Source organism: Cucurbita moschata, unplaced genomic scaffold, assembly GCF_002738365.1.
Source record: "Cucurbita moschata cultivar Rifu unplaced genomic scaffold, Cmos_1.0 Cmo_Scf00031, whole genome shotgun sequence".
Classification (NCBI taxonomy): Eukaryota; Viridiplantae; Streptophyta; class Magnoliopsida; order Cucurbitales; family Cucurbitaceae; genus Cucurbita; species Cucurbita moschata.
The window spans coordinates 269,042-297,036 of NW_019268547.1; the positions used below are offsets into that span (position 1 = coordinate 269,042).

General features: G+C 35.8%; 6 protein-coding genes across 6 annotated transcripts; 4 read left to right on the forward strand and 2 right to left on the reverse strand.

Moving 5' to 3' along the window:
• Window positions 1-316: 316 nt before the first annotated feature.
• On the forward strand, window positions 317-3,534 carry LOC111464836 (ran-binding protein 1 homolog a-like). The gene is made up of 4 exons (XM_023109087.1): window positions 317-576; window positions 670-821; window positions 911-1,036; window positions 2,797-3,534. The coding sequence occupies exons 1-4, from the start codon at window positions 428-430 to the stop codon at window positions 3,006-3,008; spliced, it is 639 nt and encodes a 212-aa protein (XP_022964855.1). The 5' UTR covers window positions 317-427; the 3' UTR covers window positions 3,009-3,534.
• Window positions 3,535-6,359: 2,825 nt separating this feature from the next.
• Window positions 6,360-9,206, reverse strand: LOC111464892 (ran-binding protein 1 homolog a-like). Its single transcript, XM_023109173.1, has 4 exons — window positions 8,899-9,206; window positions 8,638-8,789; window positions 8,385-8,510; window positions 6,360-7,057 (listed from the first exon to the last, which is right to left on the reverse strand). Exons 1-4 carry the CDS (start codon window positions 9,045-9,047, stop codon window positions 6,816-6,818), a joined length of 669 nt encoding a protein of 222 aa, XP_022964941.1. The 5' UTR covers window positions 9,048-9,206; the 3' UTR covers window positions 6,360-6,815.
• A 1,856-nt stretch (window positions 9,207-11,062) lies between these two features.
• On the reverse strand, window positions 11,063-12,910 carry LOC111464681 (probable protein phosphatase 2C 25). The gene is made up of 4 exons (XM_023108905.1): window positions 12,340-12,910; window positions 11,911-12,255; window positions 11,645-11,827; window positions 11,063-11,343 (listed from the first exon to the last, which is right to left on the reverse strand). The coding sequence occupies exons 1-4, from the start codon at window positions 12,817-12,819 to the stop codon at window positions 11,182-11,184; spliced, it is 1,170 nt and encodes a 389-aa protein (XP_022964673.1). The 5' UTR covers window positions 12,820-12,910; the 3' UTR covers window positions 11,063-11,181.
• A 2,350-nt stretch (window positions 12,911-15,260) lies between these two features.
• Window positions 15,261-18,310, forward strand: LOC111464729 (PHD finger-like domain-containing protein 5B). Its single transcript, XM_023108972.1, has 2 exons — window positions 15,261-15,416; window positions 17,604-18,310. Exon 2 carries the CDS (start codon window positions 17,652-17,654, stop codon window positions 17,982-17,984), a length of 333 nt encoding a protein of 110 aa, XP_022964740.1. The 5' UTR covers window positions 15,261-15,416; window positions 17,604-17,651; the 3' UTR covers window positions 17,985-18,310.
• LOC111464728 lies at window positions 18,079-22,279 on the forward strand. The gene is made up of 4 exons (XM_023108971.1): window positions 18,079-18,184; window positions 18,264-18,307; window positions 19,239-19,339; window positions 21,935-22,279. The coding sequence occupies exons 1-4, from the start codon at window positions 18,098-18,100 to the stop codon at window positions 22,090-22,092; spliced, it is 390 nt and encodes a 129-aa protein (XP_022964739.1). The 5' UTR covers window positions 18,079-18,097; the 3' UTR covers window positions 22,093-22,279.
• Window positions 22,280-25,437: 3,158 nt separating this feature from the next.
• LOC111464727 (omega-3 fatty acid desaturase, endoplasmic reticulum-like) lies at window positions 25,438-27,964 on the forward strand. The gene is made up of 8 exons (XM_023108970.1): window positions 25,438-25,815; window positions 25,896-25,985; window positions 26,103-26,169; window positions 26,278-26,370; window positions 26,442-26,627; window positions 26,820-26,900; window positions 27,011-27,148; window positions 27,611-27,964. Exons 1-8 carry the CDS (start codon window positions 25,520-25,522, stop codon window positions 27,782-27,784), a joined length of 1,125 nt encoding a protein of 374 aa, XP_022964738.1. The 5' UTR covers window positions 25,438-25,519; the 3' UTR covers window positions 27,785-27,964.
• Window positions 27,965-27,995: the final 31 nt, after the last annotated feature.

The window sequence follows — 27,995 nt, forward strand, 5'->3', positions numbered from 1 at the left end:
AAAAAAAAAAAAAAAAAAAAACATGAAAAACCAGGACTGCCAGCCCACAGAAAATGCTAAAAGCCAAGACTTAGTAGCTTGTGCATGGTCTATCACGTTTGTGTCACTCAAAGACAATAATCACAGCTCAACCAAGGCGTACCAAAACAAATCTTTAATTATTAAATTACTAAAAATAATTCAATTATATTCATATTTTAAATTTTTTTAATTACGGAATTAATAATTTAAATTAAAGTTCTGTTATTTGTCAAATTTATTTATTTATTTTATTTAAAAAGATAAATCCAAAGAGGGCAGTGTGGGTTCTCACTCATTCTCACTTATTTTATTTCTTCTATATAAAAACCCTAATCTTTTCTTCTCTCACTTTCATTGCCTTCCCCCAAATTCCGATCCCTTTCTCTGCAATAACAAAGCTTCATCTATGGCCAGCGCCGATTCCGAACGTAGAGACACTGAGGAGGCTCCTGCCGGCGAGGATGAAGACACTGGAGCTCAAGTCGCCCCGATCGTCAAGTTGGAGGAGGTCGTCGTTACCACCGGTGAAGAAAATGAGGACGCTGTTCTCGATCTGTACGCTTTTCTCTATCTAAATCTTGTTTTTCTCAAATTTACGTTTTGGTTCGTTAGTGTGATTTGTTTCCCGCCGGTTATTCACTGTTTTAGGAAGGCAAAACTGTACCGATTCGATAAAGATGGAAATCAATGGAAGGAGAGGGGTGCTGGTACTGTTAAGTTTTTGAAACATAAGGAGACTGGCAAGGTTCGCCTTGTTATGAGACAGTCTAAGACGCTTAAGATCTGCGCTAATCATCTTGGTTCGTTCTCGATTCCTTATTCCTTATGGGCATCCAATTGAATTCCTTTGAGTTCTATAGTTAATTGTTTGGTTGTTGTGCTTTTGTAGTGCTTCCGTCTATGACGGTTCAGGAACACGCTGGAAATGATAAGTCGTGCGTGTGGCATGCGACTGACTTTGCTGATGGAGAATTGAAAGATGAGCTTTTCTGTATCAGATTCCCATCTATTGAGAGTGAGTACAATTTTCCAACTTTTTTCCCTGAAATTATGCTGCAGGTTAGACTGGCTGATGGATTCTTTGAGGCTTTTTTTGTTTTTGGTTTTATTCTGAATCCATGATAGCAGGGAATTATCAAAAAGATGATAGATGTTCTATCGTATGGCATGTTGTTGTGGTCTTTTCCTTCTCCTTATAGAACTGCTAAAATCTCTAGTTATCTAATTCACTATTCATTAAAAAAAAAAAAACATAATTCATAAGGAGAAGGAAAAGATAGGGGTTGTCTTATTGTAATAATATAGGGTTGTCTTGGGCCTCGTCAACACTTTTTTTCCTCTTGACTTGACCATTGATAATAATCCTTTGGATTTGAACTGACATTTTTTCTTTTAATAAGATAGGGATTGCTTGGTTTTGTTAGTTATCTAATTCTGAAAATTCTGATATCCTGATTCGTGTGTGACATTATGACAGTAGCAGAGTAGGAGTTTGGCTGCCCAAAAGAAAAAAGTGTTAGAGTTTATTTTATTTAATGAGATTTTTCTAAGAGGATTTGATTAGGAAAAGAGATCGAAGAGGAGAGTGGTTTTAATGGTGACTAGAGAAAATTTTTGTGGTGGCAACTTAGGAGATAGGTGGGTAAAGTGGAAGATGAACTGGCATTTTATTTTGGGGCATACAAAGAATTAAATTAAGTTGTTAAAGTGGGTAATTGGAGTACTTATTGTGATTTTAGAGGATTGCGACAATTGCAAAGTAGGAGGATTGGAAGGTGAAATGAAAGAAGCAATTGGGATTTTCTTCGTTCCCTGGGATAGGTTTGATTTGGATGGTCATAATTCCGTTGTTTTAAATTGTTTATCTAGACCAATTTAATAAGCATATTTCACGATAAATCAAGTTCCCTGACATCTAATTCAATTGCCTTGATTTATTAGTTTAAATCATTTATCTCCTGTTGTAGGAGATCGTCCATGTCCACTCATCATAATCTTTTATTGCTGTGTCTTCAATCAGTATATGTCAATCAAATTTACATGGGAATTAAATTAGGTTACTTATCGTTGCAACTCTTGATGAGATAGGAGCATTAGATAAATGATAAATCAAGGAGTATTCGTTTTCCTTTTTTGGGGTCGGTGTGGTTGTACTTTGTCATCAATTCATGATGATAGAAGAGATCAGATTTTCTTTGAAATCTTTCAACTTCTAAACTAACAAAAGTTAAAAAGTTTTGTAGTTAACCTTTCATTCATTTGTATTAGTTGTGCTCCTAAAAATCTTGTTAGTCATACTTTCTCTAGTTTGGATACAGGCATGTTGGGGCATGCACAATTACTTTTTTAGATTTAGACGCTCGGACACTATTCATGTTCTTTATTCAGTTTCTCATTTCTTTACCTGTCTTTTCTATTGTTCAACTCAACTTATTTTACTACTTTTCCTTTTTTAATTTTAATGTTATTTTAAACCAAATCTTATTTCCTTTAATTGTCCTGGAACTGATCAGTGGATATATGGGGCATATCTACGTTTTAAAAATCTAAAAATTCTACCTACACCACACCCAAGTGTCGTTAAACATAAATCGTTGACCAAGAGGTCAGAGGTTTAAATCTCCCACTCACGCATGTGGTTGAACTGCAATAAAATAAAAATTCTAGCACTTGTAAAGATTTTTATATTGAATGTTCATCTTATCATTTTTATTCTATATTAAGAAAGATAGTTGGTTTACATTCCCTTGGTAACAAATACTCTATTTGTCCCAGACTGCAAATCTTTCATGGAAACGTTCCAAGAAATTGCCGAGTCCCAACAGAAGAAAGAGGAAAATAAAGATGCATCTGCTGCTGCTGGATTACTCGAGAAATTGAGTGTTGAAGAAAAGAAAGGTGAAGATAAAGCTGGGGAGACACCTTCGAAAACTAAGGAGGAGGATGTGGCAGAAAAATCAGATGCAGAGAAGAAGAATGATGAGTAGCCTGCTGAGGGGGAGGAGGAGGATATATCAGAGATTTTGATGAAGAAGTTGACCTCTCTTCCATCCATGTCTGTCTTGGTACATTTAAACATAATAGTCAGTCAGTTCTTGGTTGGATTTCTTTCTGGGGTGGGGGAGAGAGTGGGAGTCGTCGTCTGTCTAAATTGTACTTTGGTTGGTTGGAGTCCCTTTCCATTTCTTCTTTTCCTTTTAAAAAAAATGAGATTTCGAGTCACTGTCAATGTCGAATGGAGTGGGTAGTGTGGTGAAAGGAGTTCTAGAATTCATTCAGGGATAGTATGGAGTCTGTGTGCAGGAGGACCTGAGCTGAAGATGCTGCAAAAGAGGTTAGAAGTCAAACAAGAGTGAGTAATTTGCAGAAGACAATATATATATATATATATATATATACACACACACATTTTTGCTTGGTTTGTTCAGTGCCGGAGATTTTTGCCTTCCGGATGATGAAAAAATATGATGCTTGTCTTGTCTTGTCCTGTCTTGTGGTATTTTATTTGAAGTTGTTGTGCGGTGCGTGGCTTTGCTTTTGTCACTTCCTTTTCATTGGAAACTTGATGGAAGAATGACACTGTAGGCCCAAATTAGACGGCCCACAGTGGATGCACAAATTAGGCGGCCCATAGTGGAGGCCCAAATCGCGAGGACCAAATTCGTCGGCCCACAGTGGAGGCCCAAAGAGGAAGCCCAATTCCGCCCCAATTCGTCGGCCCACAGTGAAGCCCAAAACAGCCGGCCCACAGTGAGGCCCAAAATCGGCCGGCCACAGTGGAAGCCCAATTCCGCTCATAGTAGAGGCCCAAAATCAGACGGCCCACAGTGGGAGGCCCAAATTGGTCTGCGCGACAGTGGAGGCCCAATTCGGCCTACAGTGAGGGGCAAATCGGCCGGCCCACAGTGTAGGCCCAAAGTTGGCCGGTGCACAGTGGTGGCCCAAATCTGCTGGCACACAGTGGAAGCCCAAATCGGCCGGTGCACAGTGGTGGCCCAAATCTGCTGGCACACAGTGGAAGCCCAAATCGGCCGGTGCACAGTGGTGGCCCAAATCTGCTGGCCCACAGTGGAGCCCCAAAATGGCACACAGTGGAAGTCCAAATCGAACAATAGTGGAAACCCAAAGTGGGTATGTTGGAAGCCCAAAGTGACCCATAATGGATGCCAAAATTAGCCCATGATTGAAGCCCACATTGGTCCATATTGGAGGAAGCCCGTTTTGTTATACTGTCGTATCAGAAACTTATTTTGAAAACTCCCCGGGAACATGTTAGTTTTGGAACAAACTGCTCTCCTAGTCAATGGTCTGAAATTGAAGAACTTATGTAATGTAGTTTTCATTATATCCAAAAGCTTATGGTATTCTTAACACATTCTGTCGTGTGTGTGATAAAACCAATTTGATTCGCAAAGGCTAGCAAATGAATTGATAGTAACGTTTAGGATGTATGTTTAAAAATTTAACAACAAACCTGTAAATGCCCCAAGACAAGCTGCGCACGTGGTTCGGGCCACAGAAGCTTGTGAGGACTCATCGCCAGTGCTCTTGCTGCTCGCCTCTTTCACCGATTTGAGCATTCTTCAATTGAATTGGCTCCCAGGGTGCCTTTGCATTTTCTTCTACTTGAACCTGAGACCTGTGTGTTATTAAGTCGACGCTCTAACCACTTAAGCTATTCAACTTAACTGTTGATAAGATTAGCTCTTCCGCAATGATATACCACATGGCTTCCACTGGTTTTTTTCGTAGAGGGAAATCCTTTTCTGGTGTGAGAGGAAATCGTTTGCCAAGAAGAGGGAAGAGAGAGGAAAGTCGTTGGAAGAAAATAAAACGCTTAAAAATAACAGAGAGAATTGCAATTTGATTTAGGTAGCCTACAGAATTGGATTGAAATGGCCGCATACGAAATTGGTAATCCATTCGATGTGTTTGTCGGAAGTTAGAATGGTCGAAGTAAAATATTTAATCAAGAAGGCTTTTATCTAAAAATGGAATTTCCATGAGCGCAGCCACAGGGCAAATGCTGCTTCCATCTTTGAACCTTCTTTTCTCTCGGACTCAAAATCCCACAATCAATCAGTTAAAAAAAAAAAAAAAAAAATAAATAAATAAATAAAACAGAATCAAAGAACAAAGGCAAAGATCAAATTGAGATTGAAACAAACAAATGCATCAACTTGTTACCAAAACCCCCAAAAATTCACAATCCAGAAACCACAATTTCTGGATTGTTTGGTCACTGACTCACTCCTCCAGTCCATGGATCAAGAATTTACCAAATTATGGTATCCAACACAAGATTGACGACAAATAAGAAGTTGATGATTGGCTGTTTATCAGAGGATTGTGGTTTTCGGTTGCAGAAGGTTGCACGATGAATTTGCTCTACCCCTCACAGATGGTTTGTTCCGAATAAAAGGGGGCATGAGGTCTTATTTATAGACGTTTTTGAGTCCCTCCCCCATTTACTTTCCGATGTGGGATTTAGGATTCTAACTTTTATTTTTATTTTCCTTTTCCATCCATTATTTTCAAGGCTAGTTGGACCAATTTCTCTATTTGCTCTACATTATATCCAAAATTAATTCTCTACATCTTTTTATTTGACATAATTACTGACCACTCACTATCTGATCTCCATAAATTAATTCTCTTTCATGTTCTTATTGTTGGTGAACCGAGAATCGGTAGGGTTTATTTTACGTTCTTTGTAGCGTTGAATGCAAGTAGGTGGTTCATTATAGACAATTATTACAAACAGGTAATTTCAAGCGGGTTTGGGAAAGACATAATATTTATTATTTACTCGTATAGTTTGTGCTGCTTGACTAAAATTTGACATCATTGCGTGTTTCTTCTATAGATGATATGTTTGTTTTCCAGTCAATTGAACATAAAGCGCAATTTTGTGACAAAATCGAAACCATACTTTCGAACAAACGTTTTATAAGGACAGAGTTCCATTGGAACTACGAAATGCTGATATTTTCTTCTCTTCCACTCCTTACTTGTATGATGGTGCAGGCAGAAGCAAGTATGGAGAGCAAAAGAATCGACAATAATGTTACTGTGAAAAGCAAATGGCAGCAGAAGCAAGTATGGAGAGCAGAATAATGGAGAACAAATTTGTATAACAGATAGTGACAGGTTCGACAGAGAAAAGACTACTAATTGTTTGTGAATTCAGATTTTAATGACCACAACAAAACAAAATATTACTCAATAAAAAACCTCTTTCCATCTTTCATTTCCATCATTGATTGAGATCTATAAATAAATAAACTATTAACCTGTTTCCATCAATCTCAAAGAACACAATCATCTACAAACCAATATAAATAGAAAGCAGCCCAGAGTAAAGCTATAGAACTTGAATAATATAATAAGACCACAACACAACCAATCAATCATGTTTTCCTCAACCAAAAACAACTATAAATATCTCTGCCCTGCACACAAACTTGTTCGTATTCTAAAAATGCTATTTAACCTTGGAGGATTCACAAACACGCCCACCACCACACAACACTGACTCCAAATCAATCTCATTTTCAAATGAAAGGAGGGAGAACAATAGAAAACCGACTCCCCCAACCGACCAACTGACCAAACAAACTACTATTTAGACGACTCTCATTTTCCCAGCCCAGAAAAGTCAACCAACCAATCCAAGAATTGACTGTTTTAATGTACCAAGAGACATGGATGAATGGGAGGTCAAACACCTCATTGTAGATATATCCGATAGAGGAGGAGCTACCGTATATGCCTTGGCAGGCGAAACAGGCTCTCTACTCTTTCTTTTCTGCATCTGATTTCTCTGCCTCGCCCTCGGGTTTACCCTTTTCCTCAGATTTTACAGGTGTGTCCTCAGCTTTATCTTCAGATTTATCTTCAGCTTTCTCGGCTTTCTTTTCGTCTTCAACGCTCAATTTTTCAAGTAGACCAGCTGCTGCAGATGCATCTTTATTTTCCTCTTTCTTCTTTTGGGACTCAGCAACTTCTTGGAATGTTTCCATGAAGGTCTTGCAGTCTAATAATACCAAAAAGAAAAGTGTAACCAAGACGGAAAAAAGTGGACAAGCACAATTAATAAGTTATCTGTCTTTCGGGACTAGAGGACTTCTTTGGTGTTTCCATGAAGGTTTTGCAGTGTATGTAGTACAAAGAAAATATTTCATATCTAATGGGGGGAAAGGCTGCAACATTTCAAGCCAAGCTGACTCTATAAGCTCTATAGCTGTTCCATGGGAAACAAGTATGCATTGGTAAGTCCTGGAATTTCTACCTTTCAGTTTATTCAAACCTACCTCTGATACAGACCCCAAATACAAGCAAGACACTAAGGGAGAAATAGATGACACTAAGAATGTCTAGAGACGATAAAAACAAGCCAAAACTAGAAATTTGAAAATATTTTGGACTAAATGACCCTAAAACAGGAGAGGTAAAAGACAGTTGAGTAGTTAAAAGAAATGGAAAAGTTATAAAATGAGCTAAAACTGCTGTGAAATACAAAAGGGAACAGCCATCTTTCCGCATTTCAAATACACTAGAAATGAAACATTGAACGTACAATATATCAGTTACACAACTCAAAGGGCAACAGCAGCAACCGATAATTGTTAACTATGAAATTTCCTTCCATACAATTAACATCTTCCACCATTTTTTCTACTGGTTTTCATTACTAAGATCCTCTGAAATAAAATTACAGCTAAGTATACATCAACGAAAGCACTCACCTTTTTACCTACTTTATCCTACCAAATTTTATTAGCAACCATCACCATATAAAATAACAATCCTATACTACAATCCTTTTCAGGCACCGATCTCCAACTCTGCCATTACCACCACCACAACTGACTTACAAAGTTAACACTTGCAGAATTAGATACTTGAAGAAACTGTGTATACTAACAGAGATGGATGTCTGAACAGAGAACTTCCCCATTTTTTTAATAGGAAAAACAAATGTTAACGAAAATGAAAAGAAATATATTCATATTTGGAGCAACAATCAGTAAAAATAAGCGGAGCAGTGAAGTTTCATGGATAAAGTTACCATCATGAACTGATTAAAACTGTACTATACCATCAGTAGAACCAAGTACTGTCAATGAAAAGAATTATCCTAGTGGTACTTCAAACCAGAGACAACTAGAGAGCTCAAGCATATAATTTGTTTTGGAGTGGAAAAGAAAACACAAAACGTGAAACAATATAAGAACGATCTTTAATACGAACATTGCCCACTGCCAGACATCAATATATCCAAAGTCTAGAAGAGTCTATCAGTAAATCAACAGCAAAGATTCAGAGAGAAAAAAAAAAAAAAAAATCGGAGTTGTACTCACTCTCAATAGATGGGAATCTGATACAAAAAAGCTCATCTTTCAATTCACCATCAGCAAAGTCAGTGGCATGCCACACGCACGACTTGTCATTTCCAACGTGCTCTTGAACCGACATTGATGGAAGAACTACAATCACAACAAATCAATCAATAAAAATGAAGAACACCACCAAAACCAAGAAAGTAACAAAAACCCTAAACTAAAAGGAGCTTGATATATAAGCGAAGGAACAAGCAGCGAATTGAGAACGAACCAAGATGGTTAGCGCAGATCTTGAGGGTTTTAGACTGTCTCATAACAAGGCGAACCTTTCCAGTTTCCCTATGCTTCAAAAACTTAACCGTACCAGCACCCCTCTCCTTCCACTGGTTTCCATCTTTATCAAATCGGTACAGTTTGGATTTCCTAAAACAACGAATACGAATATGAAACAAATCCGACTTAAAACCTAGGCTGAGCAAATCCGATAGAAAAAACAAACAAAAAAAAAAAACAAGTAATGAGGTAAGCTTACAGATCGAGAATAGCGTCTTCGTTTTCTTCACCGGTGGTAACGGCGACCTCCTCCAACTTAACGATTGGGGCGACTTGTGCTCCAGTGTCTTCATCCTCTGCGGCCGGAGCCTCCTCCTCTTCTCTGCGTTCGGTATCGGCGCTCGCCATGGATGAGGGTTTAGGGTTGGTTGAGAAAGTGGACGGCGAGATTGGAAGATACAGATCGGAATGGGGAGAAAGCGGGCGGAGAAAGTAGGGTTTATATATGGGAGAAGTGGTAATGAAGATGAACTTCACTTGGAGTTGGAACAAATAAATCTACACATTTTTAGGGTTTCAAACTCATTTCAAGTATTTCAAGTAAATTATTGATCTCGAATATAATAATACCCTTAAAAAAAATTAAAAATAAAAATAAAAACTTCAACAAATTTTAATAATAACTATATTTTTAAAATAAAATACCAATTATCCACTAAGTACATTTATGTCTACTACAAACTCTAAATATTTCGAACTTGTCCCCTCCATTTCCCCTTCTACCCCTCTTATTTCCCATATTCCCATTATACCCTTCTCTCTTCTTCTTCTCGATAGCTCGTCGTTGCTAGACATATCCATTTTACCCATGGAAGTGGGACCCCACGGAGACCCACCCCGAACTTAGAGAGAATTTCTCGTTTATCCAAGAAATGGGGGAGGAAGAGGAGAACGTTTTTTTCTTGTTAGATAAATGAGGTCGGGGACAGTATTACCCTCCCAATTCCACACTTAACAAATATTACACTAAAAAAAAATGAAAACTTTAAAATAATAGAAGAAAAAATTTTACATTTAACCTCATCCCCGCAATAATAAATGCGAACTTTTGCAGGGATGAAGAATGAAATAGGGGGCGAGGATGGGAACGAGAAAGCCACGTGGACATCTCTAAACGCTGCCTCACACCAACACCTTCTCACCGCCTGCCAACCATATAGTTCAAAATTAACCTCAATTGAAAACAAATTCTAAATACATCGAACCAACTAATAACACCAGACTTTAAGAACGAATTAATCTATGCTATTTTAATCTTTTTTTTCAAATGAAGCTTAGATCAAATGGCCAACACAAATAACATCACGAGCTACGAGGCTATTGAACTTTCATTTTATATTGTAGATTGTAAACTATTTTAAATGAATTTGTTTATTTTAAAATTAAATATATTGTTTAAGTAACACGCAATATTTTTTAAAAACTTTAAATTATAGCTTATTTCTAAATGTGTAGCTCCAAATTTTCAGAAAAAAACGTGTTAAAAAATACTATATATATTTATTTATTTATTTATTGGAATTAGTAATGCGAAAGAATGAAAGTACAAAAGACGCATTAAATTAAAATTAATGGATTTGAAGAATTCAAGAACGCGTTGACTCAAAATCAGCATATTTTCTTTACTTTTTCAAATTTTTTAAAATTAAATAATAAAATAATTGGTTTCCCACTTCTCTTGCTTCGAACTTTCACTTCGATTCTCGTTTGTTTATATATATATATATATACTTAAAACACTATTATTCCATTATGTTGCTAAAACGAGTCTTTATAACTCTATGATCGTTATCGTCATTTAATTTAATCGAACCATGAACTTGTCGTCATAAAACTAGTACTTTTAGTCAACCATTTTGAAACGACTCAAGACGTTTTGCTTTAGTTAGGCATAATTTGTGTATTTGTGGTTGGATGAAAGTCCACATCGGCTAATTTAGGGAATGATTCTAGGTTTATAATCAAATCTCCATTAGTATTAGGCATTTTGGGAAGCTCAAACCAAAGTCATCTAACATTGTGGAGAGTCGTGTTCATATAACATTTGTCACTCTAAGATCGTTATCATCCTTTCCCTTAATTGAACCATGGACTTGTCTAATTTATAAAATTAGTTGCTTCCATAAATTTTTTTTAGACCTCGTTTTGGATAAAGCAACAAACGACGAGTGATTTTCAAATCGTTGGAGGAATTAAGAAACTCAACAACAACTACTACAACAAGTGAGCAACATGCATGGTGTTCTATAACAGCAACAACTACACACATGGCAACATGCATGATGTCCTATCAACAAGGATAAAGCTTCTGGTGGGAAGCAAAATTAAGTATAGCTCAGTTGATAAGAAGGTTAAATCTCGAGATGATATGAAAATGAATATTATTAAAATTTGGCGGGATAAATACAAAAGAATATGATCGGTACTAACAAAACTCAACAGAGATACAAAATTCGTTAGTACATTTAAGAATTGATATCACTTAGATGAAGTTAGGCAATTGAATGAGTACTACACTAATGTCATCAACTGAGCCCCTTGAAATTGATAGCTCCACAAGCTTTTTACACGCCACCAATGGCTGCGCATTCTCAGTCCCTACGCACAATGGATGTGCAATCTCCACTGCTTCTTGATTGCTCACCTGAAAAAAACAAAACCCACCAAACAACTCAATACGATCACAATCGTTTGATCGAACGGGTTTGATTCTGTAACGATTCAAGTCCACCGCTACTAGATATTTTGTCTATTTTAGACCATTAATTTTAAAAATGCTTCTACTAGTGAGAGTTTTCCACACCCTTACAAAGAATGTTTCGTTTCTCTCTCCGAGTGTCTAGCTCTTATACCATTTGTAACAGTTTAAGCCCAACTCTAGTAGATATGATATGTTTTGGTCATTTTTCTTACGGTTTTAAAACGAGTGTACTAGAATTGCTTACCTTATCCCATAATCCGTCAGAGGCCAAGATCAAGAACTCATGTCGAGGCTCGATACGAATCGCCCTCGTCTCGGGCTCAGGTATCACCCATCGTTTGAGGTGAGCATCCCCAATTCCTCTTGTGACAGCTAGAGACCCCTGAACTCTCCAAACCCCATTATTGCACATATCAACATATCCACCCTGCAACAAACACAAAAGCCACCAAATTCAGTTCAATCGTAGTCGTCGTCATCGTCGTCATCATCTACCATTTCAATTCTTACCGTGGCCTCGATCCGCTGCCTCTCGTCTTCCCGGGACGGGCGGTGGTCCGACGTGATAGCCTCAGCAACGCCATGGCTGCTGAGAACAGCACGACAGTCACCGATGTTGGAGACGACGAGGTTGCCTTTCTTGATCAGGGCTGTCACACAACATGAGCCACCGCGTTGATCCTCCTTGAGGAACTCAGAATCTGTGGTGAGGTAGCCATGTTTAATGGCTTCTTCAAAATCAGTGTCGTTATCAGCCATTGTTTCAATTTCATTCAAAATGTTCTTCTCTAAGTTATTTGCTGCAAATTCTGCAGCTTTTGCGCCGCCATGTCCATCAAAAACACCAAAAAACGCCTGAAAAATCGACAACAACAAGACAAAATTAAGCCCCATAACCCAGAAATCCTCTAAAAATCGAATTTCTTAAACGATTTTTACCTCTTTGGAATTTCCTCGTAGATCAACGACGGCGGAATACCGATCTTCCATGGAAACTCTCCGCCTCCCTCTCTTGCAATACACAGAGTATCCATCTCTCTCTGCCTCCACGACCTCCCTGAACGACGACGGCGACGGCATCACCGGAGCCGCAAAACTCAACGGCATCAACGGAATATCCAACCTCGCCGGTCTTTTTCTTTTCAATATCGCGCCGGACGACGCCGATGAAGGAGAAGAGGTGGAAGCCACCGCCACCGCCACCGCCGCTGCGGAAAGCCCAGAAGGGGGCTTCGGAAACCGAATCCGAAAAGGGGAAGAAGGCGAAGAAGGCGAAGAAGAGCAAGACGAGGAATTCAAATGAGCCAAAGTGAGTGTCAGCGCCTCCGGCGCCGGAGAAATAATCGACGTCTTGTTGCAGAACATCGAGGAGGAAGGGGAAAATCCCGGCGAGTTGGACACCGCGACGGAGACCGACATCTTCCAAAAGAAAGACCCAAATTCAAGAACACAGAGAAAATCAAACACCCAGAAGTGAAATTTTCTTCAAATGAAATTGAAATTTAAGGGATTTAATTTAGATTTCGAAAAAATGGGAAAAGATAAACGGGACTATAAATGGGGAATGGGTCAGCGCGTGTTCATAGCGGGGGGTGGGCCAGGTGGATTTGGATCATTTTTAACGCATTTTGACTAAATATTCTTTTTCACACCATGTGAAATACCCAATTTGCCCCTCTATGCTTTTGGTTTCTGACTTAAGTCAAGGGATATAGTCGAGTCGGCAGCCAAAGAACATAATGTATTGTCGTTTCCATTTATTAAGAAAGAAAAATAAAGAAACATGTTACATATGATACATTTGTGTCTTTTTCAATGTAGGATGACTAAGTCCAAACAGTGAAAACAGTATCTACACCTTAAGCATTAAGGTATTGAAACTATGGACGTGTGCCGACTTAATTATCGTACGCGTTGAAAATTTATTGGGCATACTCGGTAAAAAGTGTAGATAATGAACCTTGAAAGTTAATGAATTTCGAGTGTCGTCATACCGTGGCTGCTAATTTTGTGTCGGGTTTGATGTATGAGAGACCAAAAGATCAATGTCTGGTACTAAGTATTCCTTCGTTGTTTAGAGATGTTCGTTTAAGGCCGGGGGAATCCTTGGTTAAACTCGGAATAGAAAGAGATTTCTCCTCCCGTTTCCATCACTATCCTTCGTTGTTTGGAGTAAGAGAGGGAATATTAGGGGTAAAAATGGAATAGTGTTTAGAAATAGGAGGGCAATAAGGTAATTGTGGATAAAAAGAAGTCAAAAATCATAAAAATTTCAAAAGTGGGATTCAATTAATTCTTGACTTGAAAAAAAAACTGAAGGTGTGAGCAATGGTGGGCCTAAAGATCAGAGTTCAGGAGAGTTCTGGGAAGTTACCGTTACCAATGACTCGTGAGGAAGGGGCTGTTTTGTAATTTCAAGTATTTTGATTTTTTCCTTAAGGCGACCGTTGGAGAACACGTCATGTACCAACGTCTCTATCACATGCAACGCTGCGTTTTGTGTTAATTATTTTCTTCTCAGGGTTGATTAGGAAATTTAGGAAAATATCTGAAATACAGATAAATACAAATATGTGTTTACATTTAATTTTAAATTATTAATCAATTTGAAGTTATTTTACCAAATAATAATTTAATTATCATCTATATTTTATTCAAATGATATAATTCTTTTGAATTTTAAAATAAAATAAATTTAATAATTATAAATTTAGTTCCTAATTTTTTATCTGAACAAAATTAGAAGTTTAATTATATATTTTTTTCCCTCCCGTTCCAATTTATTGATTTTAATTGTTTATTTATTTTGTCTTATACAATAATTATTAAAAAAATATTTATTAAGTATGTATATATGTATGTATGTGTATGTATATGTATATATAAAGGCAAGGTGACCGGACGGGGCAAGATCGAAATATAATGTCACCCTCGTTCTCAGCCCTATTAAGCTAATAGACAAAAAAATCTCTTCCTTCTCCCTTCTAATTTATTGCCGCATTTAGGTAGTCCCTACAACGCCTCGACGCTACCAATTACATGAACGTATCTAGTTTCACCTTTGTATTACCATGTTTCATCTCAACTAATGATAAAACCATCTATTTCTTCGCGAATTCTATCGGGCATAAGGAATATTGTAAATTACTTGCCCAAGTATTAGGTAGGTCAGGAACTCACGAATGACTATGATCAACTGATCTATCCGGATTATCCCTTTGTTAAAGGCTCAAATCACTATTGAAGTAGCTCAAACGACATTATGATGTCCAACAAATACTTGTCTTCCTCGTGTCCTTTGTCACTTCATCCACAATCCTCTTATGAATAAGGTTTTCTGTGCGATACGTCGTACCTCCCATCGACACCATTTCGCTGTAGCAATTTTTCATCGATATCATTGTCGATGTTGTTCCGATGTTCCATTTAGATGGTTATTTCTAAATATATGTATTAAGAGTGAAAATCTATAAATTAAACATATTTTAATCTCTAGATACACGTGTTAATCAATTATATTACGTTTATAATGCGTTCATATTTGAAGACATAACAACAAAACCTAAGATTATTTTTTTATGCCAAATTGAAGGAACCAAATGGATAAGACATAACGTTGGAAAGATTCTTAATTTCAATGTTCTTTTTTAAGTTTTAATAAACAAATTGGGCATATCTTGAGGTTATATCATTTTCAATCATGAAGCTTCAAGGAAGCATCATATATGTGTATATATATAATTAAAGTGTTTTTTTTTCAAGAAGTTATTTTTTAAAAGATATATTTTAAATTTTTTTAAGGATATTATTGTATTTTTGAAATAATGGCAAATTTTTAAGGCATTTTATTAATTAGCCAAAAAAAGAAAAAAAAGAAAAAAAAGAGTAAAGCCCTAACTCTTTCATCCGTGCTCCCCGCCCTCTCCTCCTCCGTTTCAGAAGCTCAGTGTTGCCGCCGCTGCAGCAGCCTCCCTCCTAGCAGTCTTGCCGCTGATTTTTCTACTGCATTGTTACCGGTATTCTTCCGATCTCCATCTATGTCTTTCTTCTCACTTGAAAAACACAAATTAGGACTTGTCTAATGAATAGAACAGCCTAGCGGCAAGCTGTTCTGATTCGGACATAAATCAGTCATCTAATTCTGTTTTCATTCCTAGCTTGATTGATTAACCTTATTTTGATTTGTATATGAGTTTTGCTTATTTGAAAATTGAAATTCTCTCCCTCAATTAACCAATGCAGTAACCAATGATACTTTGAATTTATGGAAATAAGAACATGAATCCAGACATATTATTGATTGGAATACGAATCAAACACTGAGAAACTCAAATCTGATTTCAAACATGATTCTAGACATATTTTTCAATTGTTCATTAGGAGTAATCGTTCAGTTAAATGGGAATGAACCAATCACTTTATTCTATGAGCTCCTCCCAACAGGGCGATTGGAAATTCATGAAATTCATGTAAAACAATATATGGTCCAGGTCCTTCCTATGAAAAATAATGGGTAAAATTGGATTCAATTGTCAACTTCTCCCATCATAAATAGGATTGACTACGTATTCAAGCCATAGCACATGGTTTCGTAAAATCGTTTGATCTTTCCGATCTAAATAAAGTAGGTTTTACATGAACCAAGATTTGGCTCAACATGTTTTACGATATGGGTTGGAAAAGAACCCAAAAATAAGAACTTAGTTGCCCTCTTACAAAAAAATTAACAAAATGGCCTGATTACCATAGACCCCTTAGACAGGATTCGATCCAAGGTAACGGACCAAACATGGAAAGCAGGAATTACAAGAGAAGTTTCTAATTTTTAACCTTGCTCGCATTCAAGAGTTCTACATGTCATTTTCTGTCATGAAATGCTCACATTTATTTTTTCTCAATTTACTTTGCTCAATTTCATCTTTCAATTTATATAGGTGCATTTCGATATGAAGTTGACTCTAGTTGGAAGAGCCATTCCTCCATTTTTGTGTGATTAAAATTCTTGAAGGCTCAAACAACCAAATTCATTTCCTTCCTCAGTGATAGCTTGTAGTGAAATTCACTAGACACATCATCTAGCTTATATCTTTTTAGCTTCGATTGTGTTTTCCATATATACTTAAGTGGGCTTTGTTTATCCTTGCATGTCAGCATGCACTTTAAATGTTCAGGGATGGAAGTACAGTTGGCCAATAATTTTATCAAGTTTTTAGCTAAATTATTTACTAGTTGTTTGAGTGGGCTTTGTTTATCCTTGCATGTCAGCATGCACTTTAAATGTTCAGGGATGGAAGTACAGTTGGCCAATAATTTTATCAAGTTTTTAGCTAAATTATTTACTAGTTGTTTGGGAAATTCCAACTTCATTGTGAATATATATCATATTTAGGATGCAAATTTGTTAGTTTCTTTTAAAGTAGTAGCTTTATGTAACAGCCTAAGCTAATCGCTAGCAGATATTGTCCTCTTTGGGCTTTCCCTTCTAGGCTTCCTCTCAAAGTTTTATAAACGCGTCTGTTAGGCAGAGGTTTCCACACCCTTAGAAGGAATGCATCGTTCCCTTCTCCAACCGTTATGGGATCTCACAATCCACCTCCTTCGGGGCCCAGCTTCCTTGCTGGCACACCGACCGGTGTCTGGCTTTGATACCATTTGTAATAGCCTAAACCCACCGCTAGTAGATATTGTCTTCTTTTGACTTTCCTTTTCGGGTTTCCCCTCAAGGTTTGAAAACACGTCTGTTAAGGAGAGGTTTCCACACCCTTATAAGGATACTTCGTTCTCCTCTCCAACCGATGTGAGGGCTCACACTTCATAAGAAGAGTGAAATTTGAAGTTTGATTCTAATCTGCTGTTGTGCAGCTATGTATCATATTTAGCCTGTGCTTGAGCTTCATTGACCAAATATCAAGGGACTCTAATGATATACATCAGTCATTTGAATCTGTTCTTATTTGCTTTAGTTGGATACAATACGACCAAAATGGTTTCTTACTCAATTGTGACTTAATACAAAAACGGTCTCATTGCTTGTGGCGAGAAGCTCGATGAGATCATATTTACAAACACTAGGGGTTGCTACTCTTCCATCCTTTTTGTGTGGCTTAATTCATATGCCTAATCGTTTATTTGTGTTTAAGATTTCATTTGGTGGGGTGCATGAAGTTAATTCTAAAAGTTCAGGTTTGAAAATCCATCTGCAGGTTACAAAATTGACAGGAACTTGAAAGACTGTTGCAGTTGCAAAAAGCATGGCCAAGCATCATCCCGATTTGATTATGTGCAGAAAGCAGCCAGGAATCGCCATTGGCCGACTTTGTGAGAAGTGCGACGGGAAGTGTGTAATATGTGATTCTTATGTCCGTCCCTGTACTCTCGTTCGGGTTTGTGATGAATGCAATTACGGGTCTTTCCAAGGGCGGTGTGTGATCTGTGGAGGAGTAGGAATCTCAGATGCCTACTACTGCAAAGAGTGTACACAGCAGGAGAAAGACAGAGATGGATGTCCAAAGATTGTTAACTTAGGCAGTGCAAAAACAGACTTGTTCTATGAACGCAAGAAATATGGGTTCAAGAAACGGTGAAGTAAAAGCACAATCAGTTATCTTCCTCGGATGGATCTTTCTGTAATATGATGGATTTCTGATTTCTATTCTCAAATTCCCTTAGACATGTATGTATATGCTGACGAGTCAGAATGAGAACAGTAGTTGGGGCCGAGGCCATTCGTGAGATTGGGAACTCGATTGATTGTGTATGTTTTTTTAGTACCACAGCTGCAGAGGTAAAAATTAAACTGTCGACTTTTAGAATGGTAATTAAGCTCAAATTGGTGATTGTATTGAATTGATATTGGTTGATAGGAACTCGCCTCAACCAAACTAATGGAGGGGATCCATCTATTGAGGTATGAAGTCAATCATTTCTTTTGTACTTGAACTAATGATGATTCAAAGGGAGTAACATGCCCTAAGTCAACCTAAAATACAATGAAGTTTGGGAACCAAAGTTGATGAGATGAACAGGTTTGAGATTTGGTAGTTGCTTTATATGGCTTTTGATAGTGGGATTTCTTAGAACGTTTTTATGCTCATTGTTCTTCCCCTGTCATCAATCCACTTCTTTTGGACAGGAAGAGAAAGTGCATTGGTTCTTTCCCATCAATGGCATGGTAGGAAAATCGTTCGCCATTGAGATTGTATATGAAATTCCACAACAAGTGGAGAGGTAAACGAAACATTCTTTGTAAAAGTGTGAAAATTTCTCTCCAGCAGATGCGTTTTAAAACCGTGAAAATGATGGTTTTAAAACCGTGAAAATGATGGTTTTAAAACTGTGAAAATGATGGTTTTAAAACCGTGAAAATGATAGTGATACGTAACAAGTTAAAGTGAACAATATCTGCTAGTAGTATTTAAAACAAAGTGGAGAGCTTTCCACGCCCTTATAAGAATAAATGTTTCGTTCTCCTCCTCAATTGATGTGGAATCTTACAATTCCATAATTATTCATAAGATCAAAGCATGTGAAACCACCCGTGAGCAATCAGCCGTCGGTGCCCTATGAATAGTGGGGTGCCTTACAAAATTAGGGCACTTTCCTTTACTGGCAAACTAAGCCATAGCAAAAGTCAACTGATCAGGCCGTTGACCATGAAAATGGACGGCTATGATCAACTCAAAAGTGTAGTGATTGATCAATCATGTGGATGAGAAACGTGGGATATACCCATTATTTGGGAAACAGGTCAACTCCCATCTTCATGTGTTATAATTTGCGGCCATTAATGGCGTCTATGATGAACTTCTGCTGTTCTTTATAAACACATTAACACAGAGGTGGAAGAGGGAGGAAGAGGGAGATATGGGACTAAGGGCAGGTCGTTTATGTTCGTTGTTGCTGTTCATGGTGCTCATAGTTTGGTGCTTGCCAGTTTCAGGTATGTCTTGTTCTTTGGAAGTGTTAGGCTATGAATTTTATTTGATTTGGGTTCGATTCGAACATAGTTGAGCGGTTTTGGCATTCTTAAAATCGAACGATTTTAAACGCTCACCTCATTTTGATGAACTGAAAAACAAAAAGGTCGGTTTAAGGTTCATTTATGGTCCGAGTAAATTTAAAACAAGACGCTTAGAACCGAACTTCATCGTAAAAACATTCAAGTATGCTGCTACGATGTCGGTAACGGTTGAATATATGAGAGTGAGAAACTCAAATTTATATATAATGGTTCTTAGGGCTATAAGATTGTTCGAACTCGCGTTTAATAGAAATTACGAGATAGGGGTGTACACGGGTTGAGTTGGATTAGGTTGGGAAATTCTTTTGGACCAACCTGAATAGAGTTCACAATCCAATCGAAACCAATCCAACCCTCTATTTTTTTTAGTTGAGTTAGGTTGTAGAGTTGTTTTTTTTTTAAAAAAATTATTTTTTAAAAAATCTAATTTATCCCAAACATACGTTATATTAATAATGAAAGAAAATATCGTAATATCAAACATTCACTAGTCAGAATGAATAACTAACATTGGTTACAAATGTCAAATAATCTTAAAAGTACGGTAACTTAGAGTTGAGTTATATCCCTATTTTTCAAATTGGTTGAGTTGACTCGACAAAAAAAATGGTAACCCACCAACCGAATCGAGTTTTTGATTTTTTGAAAAGTTAAACTAACCCAAATTATAAAATCAGACAAACACGTTATGGTAATCTCATTAAATAATTTTATTTTATTTTATCCATAGAACTAAACACATTCAAATCTCAAAAAGATTACACCCAAAATAAATTATTTTTATTTAATAATAGATAGCAAGAAAAGATTTAAATGAACGTTAGTTGAACTATACTTAAATTGATTTATTTAATATAATTTATATATATATATATGGTTATAAATATGAAATTTTATTGTATTAATAAAATATATGATTGGTTTTCTCTCAATTTTTTTTGTGCATTAAAAGAAAAATAATGATTGTACTCTTGATTCATTGAACTTGGATAATGCATGTGAAAATAGTTTTAAAGAATAATAAAAAAATTAAAATAATATATTGAAAATATTTTTAAAGAATAATAATAAAAAAAACTATATTTATATCAAACATAAATAAAATTATTTTGGTCAATGTATTTTTTTTTAATTATATTTTTAGGATATTTGTATCCCCTTATCAATTTAGAGATGATTTTATAACGTTTTTATTATTATTTTTTTTGTATTGTTTCTTAAAAAAAAACACCAAAATTTGAGAAACTTTTATTAAAATTTTGTTTTTTTTCAATATTCATGCATATGCCTATATTTCTCTCTCTTCTATCAAACATTTATTTAATAAAAAAAATATTCACTCGTCTTTATCTATATCATTAGAATAACTTAATTATCGTTGAAATTTTATAAATTTGTCGACCAATTTATAAATTAGTCTAAATAAATTAACAACCCGACACCCCGTTAAGTGACCTAGCTAGAATGAGAGATATTATTACTCCAAATTATTTATAATAATTTTATATTATTTTAACGAGAATCGTTATTAAACACATTTTTTTAAATTTTTTATTTAAATAATAAAAGACCAAACCAAAAAACGAGAAACGAGTAACAAGAACTTTACCAAACGTCTCATTCAATCTTTTTACGTTACTCATTAAGTCAAAGATATAGACATGATATTAATATGAAAATTGGTTCATAACGTTAGATATGTCATTACCGTAGATTATTATTAAAGATTACAGATAAATATTAAAAAAATTAAACTATTTCGTTTGTTTATTATTTTTTAAGGTAATAAATGTGACAGTCGAATTCATTTAAACATATTCGTAAAAATTAAAAATTTTACGGGATTGAATTATTATTATTTTTAATTAGATCTGATTGTTCCCCAAAATTAATAATAAATATTATATTTAATATTAAAAGCGACATCCAAAAAGTAGGAAAAAGCAGACACCCGTTCAAATAATTTGTTGTTGTTGAAAAAATTGTTAAAAAATCACGTGACCATATCCCGAGAAATGCATTCGCACGTGATAAAGCACAAATAAAAAATATAAATAAATAAATAATAAATATTTTGAAGCAAGTGGTCAATTTTAAATCCAAATAATGCATCGCCAGGTTCCCCATTCAATAAAAGATTCTTTCTTATTTATTTATTTATTTATTATATAATTTTATATCCTATTTTATTTCTACCCATCTAAACTTTAATGCATTTCTTTTCTTCAATTTTAAATTAAAAATTAAATTTTAAGTCGGGATGGATGTTCGTTGACATGGATGTTGGTTCAATTCACGGGTTAAATTTTTATTGGTTGGGTCTACCTGACTCATTTACAATAGAGTTTACAATCCATTTCAACCCGTCTCGGTCCCTACTCTGTTATTAGTATTATTAGAAAAATAAAATAGACGTCGGTACACAAAAATAAAAGTTTTTGAGATGAGAAAAAGCTAAAATTTTAACAAAATTAACAAACATATCACGAGGTGATACTATTTGTGTCTATACAGGAAAACATGACGAAGATATGAAGATGTCAATAATGTTGGGAAAAAAGTCTTTGATTATGAATATCAATGATTATGACGATCCAACTGCAAATCAACGACACAGTCCGTTCAAATCTAAACCAAAAATGCCACAAAAGGGTCGAAAAAGAAAAGGCTAGCAGCTACGTACTTCTTTATCTTCTCTACATGTTGTGTTACGACCTCGTTGGTATGTCTGTAAACATGAACTATTGGTATCAGTAACATGTTGATCTAAGTTATATGTCTAAACCGGTTGAACTATGCTTAAATTGATTATTCCTTGAAGTTTTTAAGCCTCGACTCCTCCGTAATATTACATTATTGTTAATTTGAACATAATTTAATTCCCGCTCTTATTGAAAGCTAAACTTTTAGTGGACAAAGGTGGGGAACAAGTTGTGTGGACATAAAAGCCGACCAAACAATGTAAGCTAGCTGGTTACTTACATGTAACATGTAACATGCAACCTTTGTACTATGTTTTGTTTTAGTTATTTTGTATGAGTTTAATGTAACAATTAAAACAATTTAAATATATATTCCACCATGGTTCTTAATTTGGTAAAAATTTTATTTTTATTATTTATATTGAAGATTTTTTTTTTAAAAAAAATTCTTTATATTATTAATCATTTTCTTTTTTAGTTGTATTTATAGCATCAATTAATTTAGTAAACCTTTTAGGTTTTGCTTTCCTTATAAAGATTTAAATATATTTGGAAAAAAATTAATTGTGAAATATAATATTTAGTAGAATATAGAAGTTGAGTTCAGTTGGGCTGAGGAAAATTTTTGGATCAATCTAAGACTTCGGGTTATTTGGGTTAGTGACACGAGGACCCGAGTAGAGTTCAAACTTATCCACTGTACATGTTATGTTATGTAACAACCTAAGTCCACTACTAACAGATATTGTCGGCCACTGTTTATGTTATGTTATGTAACAACCTAAGTCCACTACTAACCGATATTGTCCGTTTTAGCTCGTTATGTATCTCCGTTAGCCTCACGGTTTTAAAACATATATACTACAAAGAGGTTTTTACACTCTTATAAGGAATACTTTGTTCACCTCTCCAATCGATGTGGAATCTCACAGTCCACCCCATTGGGGGCACAACGTCTTTCCTGGCACACTGCCTAGTGTCTGGCTCTTTACCATTTTTAACCACCCAAACCCACCGCTAACAAATACTGTCCACTTTGACCCGTTACGTATCGCCATTTGCTTCACAGTTTTAAAACGCGTCTACTAGGGAGAGGTTTCCACACCTTTGTAAAGAATGTTTCGTTCACCTCTCCAATAGATTCATTGAATTAAGTTGTTCGAATTGGATTCATTGAATCATAAAAACGCCCCTAATAAGATTAGTCAAAGTGAGACCGAATAATAATTAAAACATATTCCTATGGTAACGTTTAAATCTTTGCAATTTGTTATGACATAATTATTCTAACCAATTTTGGTGTAAATATAAATAAATGAGAAATTTTAATTCATTTAAAAATACTAAAAATAAATGTTTATCAATTTTTAAACATATTTTTTTTTCAATTAATTTATATTACTATTAATTAACTTTTATTTCATCAATTACTATATATAAAATTACAATATAATTGTTGCACTAATTTTTTCAAACCATTTTTTTTGTCATTTTTTACTGGATGTTCATATGACTCGATAACTTGACCGATTCGGACTACCCAATTCACTTTGGTTGCCATCTATATGGACAATGTCATGTTCTTGCACGATCTTCGGTAATAGCATTGAAGCAATATTGTTCCTTAATAGTTCTATTTGTTCTGTCATTCTCCATTTTAGAATACTCATACCGGTAATGTCCTAATCCATGATAGTTGTAACATTATACAGTTGATCTATCAAAGCTTTGTCAACCTCTTCACGTCCTCTTCCTCTGCTACCAAAACTTCCATCACGTGTGACTTTTAGACCTGGTTCTTCCTCACAAACATGGTCGTTCATGCATTGCTCGTGCACTAAGAGACTACTTTGTAACTCATCAATGGATAAGGAGTCCACGTCATTAGACTCCTCGATCGAGCATAGGATCTTTTCTATGACGTCAATGTCTGTCATCTCTTCTCCATGAATTTTTTTCTACCGACAATTATGAGAGTTCGAGCAAAGAGCTGACAATTGTGCACGTCTGACTCAAGCTGTTCCCTGATACTTCTGTTTCAAGAAGTCCCAAATATTATTGGCGGTTTATTATTCTTTAAAAAATAGTTATTTTAAAGTTTTGGTTTTTAATATAATATTTGTTAAAAAAATTGTTTTAAAAAAACCAATAAATTATAATATTCTACCCACCACCTAATTTGTAAAAGAACTCAAATTTTAATATTTTAATATTGTTTTAACTAATTAATTTTTTAAAACACCAAAATAGAAATATATTTATATTAAAAGGGGTCGGGCGTAGAATTGAGTGAATAGTTACTACTTTACCGGAAATGAGGTCAATGCAACCACTATCATAATAGCCGAAATAGCAGATTCTTCAGCTATATTACAATACATTGCCTCCTACACACGAGTAGTTATGGCTGGATATTTTTCTTGGTCGCAACCCCATTTATTTAACGAGAAAAAAAATACTTTCCATTCCTTTTCATCTCCTGTCTCCACGTTCGGGGCAGGTAAAGTGAACATCTCTACTCCTACTCCATCATCAGGACTCGAGCCTGTCGGTAACCTTCAAATTAGAAAAAAATGGGGAGAAATTACTTCCCTACCTAATTCATCTTTGGAGGTGTTTGGTATTTTCCCCAAAATGTTTTTTTGGCCCTACCCTCCAATTTTTGGGTATTTACAATTAGGTTTGTAAGTTTACTTATTTTAAATATATGACCATGACATCAAAAATCATAATTAAACAAAGAATTAATGCTTCAATCAATTTCAACAATGCAAAAATTATTCTCACTCACCAACCATTTTGTGTCCCATTATTATTATTATTATTATTATATGCAAAATTAAATTAATTTGGTCAATATTTTCTTTTTCTTTTTTAGTTAAAAATATGATGGATGATTTTGACTAGTACCCGAGTCGAGTTTGGCTGCGATTGACCGATAATTAGTGCTAATTAGTGCACACTTTGTTTCAAAATGACCCGTTCGATAATTTTTATGAAATTTGATCACTAAATACTAAAACGTTTTAGTTCATCGCGACACACCCAAAATATTAATCACATACCATAATATTAAATAATCAAATAAAAAATTAAAATTATTAATTAATTAAATACGAATGAGTGTATAAATCTTTAAAAAAAAATAAATAAAATATTTGAAAGTTTAATATATTTTTTATTAAATTTTTAAAATTTTAAAAAATAAGAAGAATAAAATATTATATTATATTATTAATTATTTTTGATAATGGAAACAAGAGGATGGGGTCAGTGGCCTCGTCTTCCGTAACCAGAGAGACCAATCAGCACTGCCCTTATAATCACCGCTTTCCCCAATCTTCACTCTCAGCCACAACCAAACCCCATTTTCCCCCAATTTTCTCACGGAGGAGATATGGCCATTCCCTTGCCGGCCTCCGCCACCGCCACCGCCAACGGCACCGCGGCTCTCGCCCCTTTCGATCCCTCCGCCCCTCCTCCGTTCCGTATTGCCGAGATCCGCGCCGCCATTCCCCCCCATTGCTGGGTCAAGAGCCCTTGGCGCTCTCTCCTCTATGTTCTTCGCGATTTAGCCGTCGTCTCTGCATTGATTGCCGCCGCCGTCTTCTTCGATTCATGGCTACTCTGGCCGATCTATTGGGTCGCTCAGGGCACCATGTTTTGGGCCATTTTCGTCCTCGGTCATGACTGGTTCGAATCTCCGATTCCTCTGTTTTTTTCCCCCTTTTTTGATTCCGATTCTGATATCTCTGGTTTTGCTTGTTTTTCAGTGGCCATGGCAGCTTCTCCAACAGTACTGCGCTTAATACTCTCGTGGGTCTTGTTCTTCATTCCTCCATTTTGGTTCCTTATCATGGCTGGTACTGTTCTTCCTCTGTTTCTCTCCTGCTCTGTTTTTCCCCCATTATCACCGTCTGTGAATGATTCCTTGTGTGAGTCTGAAACTGAATCATGATTTGATTTGATTTTCTTGACAGGAGAATAAGCCACAGAACCCATCACCAGAACCATGGAAATGTCGAGAAAGACGAATCATGGGTTCCAGTACGTTCGTCAGATTTGTCAGATCTCTCTGTTTTTTTCCCCTGTTCTTCAAAAAAGCTTTTAAAATCCATTTCAATGGCGGTTTTTGTCCTTTTTTTTTGTTGTCAGTTGACGAAGAAGACTTACAAGCAGCTGGAGAGAAGAACACGAATCCTCAGATTCACTCTACCTTTCCCCATTCTTGCATATCCATTTTATCTGGTAATTTTTCGATTCGATTCGGTTCGGTTCAGTTCGATTTCTGGAAACTGGTAATCATATTGGCATTGCAGATGTGGAGAAGCCCAGGAAAGAAAGGATCTCATTTCAATCCAAACAGTGATTTGTTTGCTCCAAATGAAAGAAAAGACATAGTGATTTCAACCTCGTGTTGGGCATTAATGGCGGCTGTTCTTGTCTATTTGTCCTTCGTGTTTGGTCCCTTCCAAATCTTCAAAATCTATGGCGTCCCTTACTGGGTAACCTCTCTGTTTTTTCTCCTCCATTTCCATTCCCTTTAGCCGAAATTAAGGAACAAATTTGGTCTGTTCCAAATTTTCCAGGAACAGAAACTTATGGGACAACTCATGAAATTAATCATTACAAAAGAAAAAAGTTTATGGGTTTTTGCTTTTGGATCTGAAATGAATTGGGTTTTCTTTATTTTGCAGATATTTGTGATGTGGCTGGACTTAGTGACGTATCTTCACCACCATGGCCATGAACAGAAGCTGCCATGGTACAGAGGAGAGGTAAATTAAGAGAGAGAAAGAGAGAGTAATTTTCTCGCATTTTCTTGGGAAAGAAAATTTATGAAACCCAGTCGGTAAAATTTTAATTTTTTTTTATTTTTATTGCTTAGGAATGGAGTTATTTACGTGGCGGCCTGACAACCGTTGATCGTGATTATGGACTATTCAACAACATCCATCATGATATCGGAACACATGTCATCCATCATTTGTTTCCACAAATCCCTCACTATCACCTCGTTGAAGCGGTACGCATTTTTTGTCTCATCTACTGAACTATATTACCCGAATTATGCTTTAATTGATCTATTAAAATTTTATTCTTATTTTTAAATTTAATATATTTATTAATTAATTTTCTATATTATATTGATTAACTTTAGTCTTATTTTTAAATTAAATAAATTATAATATATTTATTAACTAATTTCCTCAGCCAAGCCTTCACTTTTTTAAAGCATACCCATTTTCCAAATCTTTTCCAAAAGTGAATTCCATTATTAATGTTTTAAATTCGACAAAAAAAAATTCAAAAAATTGATTCATTCTTGAATTAACTCGACAAGTAAACCAATCAGAGGTACGTAACGGAAAATAACAACGAACACGAGTCTCGTTCTTTTGTATTGATGAACGAAAGCATCAACAATCGAACGGAAATGATTGATCGAAACGAACGAACTTGACCGGAGACGTCGTTTTTTTTGCAGACAAAGGCAGCAAAGGGAGTGCTGGGGAAGTATTACAGAGAGCCAAAGAAATCAGGGCCATTACCAATTCATTTGATAGAGAATCTGGTGAATAGCTTTAGAGAAGACCACTTCGTGAGTGATAATGGCAATATCGTCTTTTACCAGACAGATCCATATCTTCACCATCACTAGATATTCATTTCTCTTACAAACCTTAGTTGAGTTTAGCTCACCCTTTGTTTTAGAATTTGTTCTTGTTCGCCTTAGTGTTGCTCTTCTTCTTGTATTACCAAACATTATCCTTTTTGATCCCTTCCCATCAATTCAAAACCTACAAGACATCATCCAAATAAAATCCGATTCTCATCTCTACTTTTATCTATTTACCTTTTGTTCGTGTTCG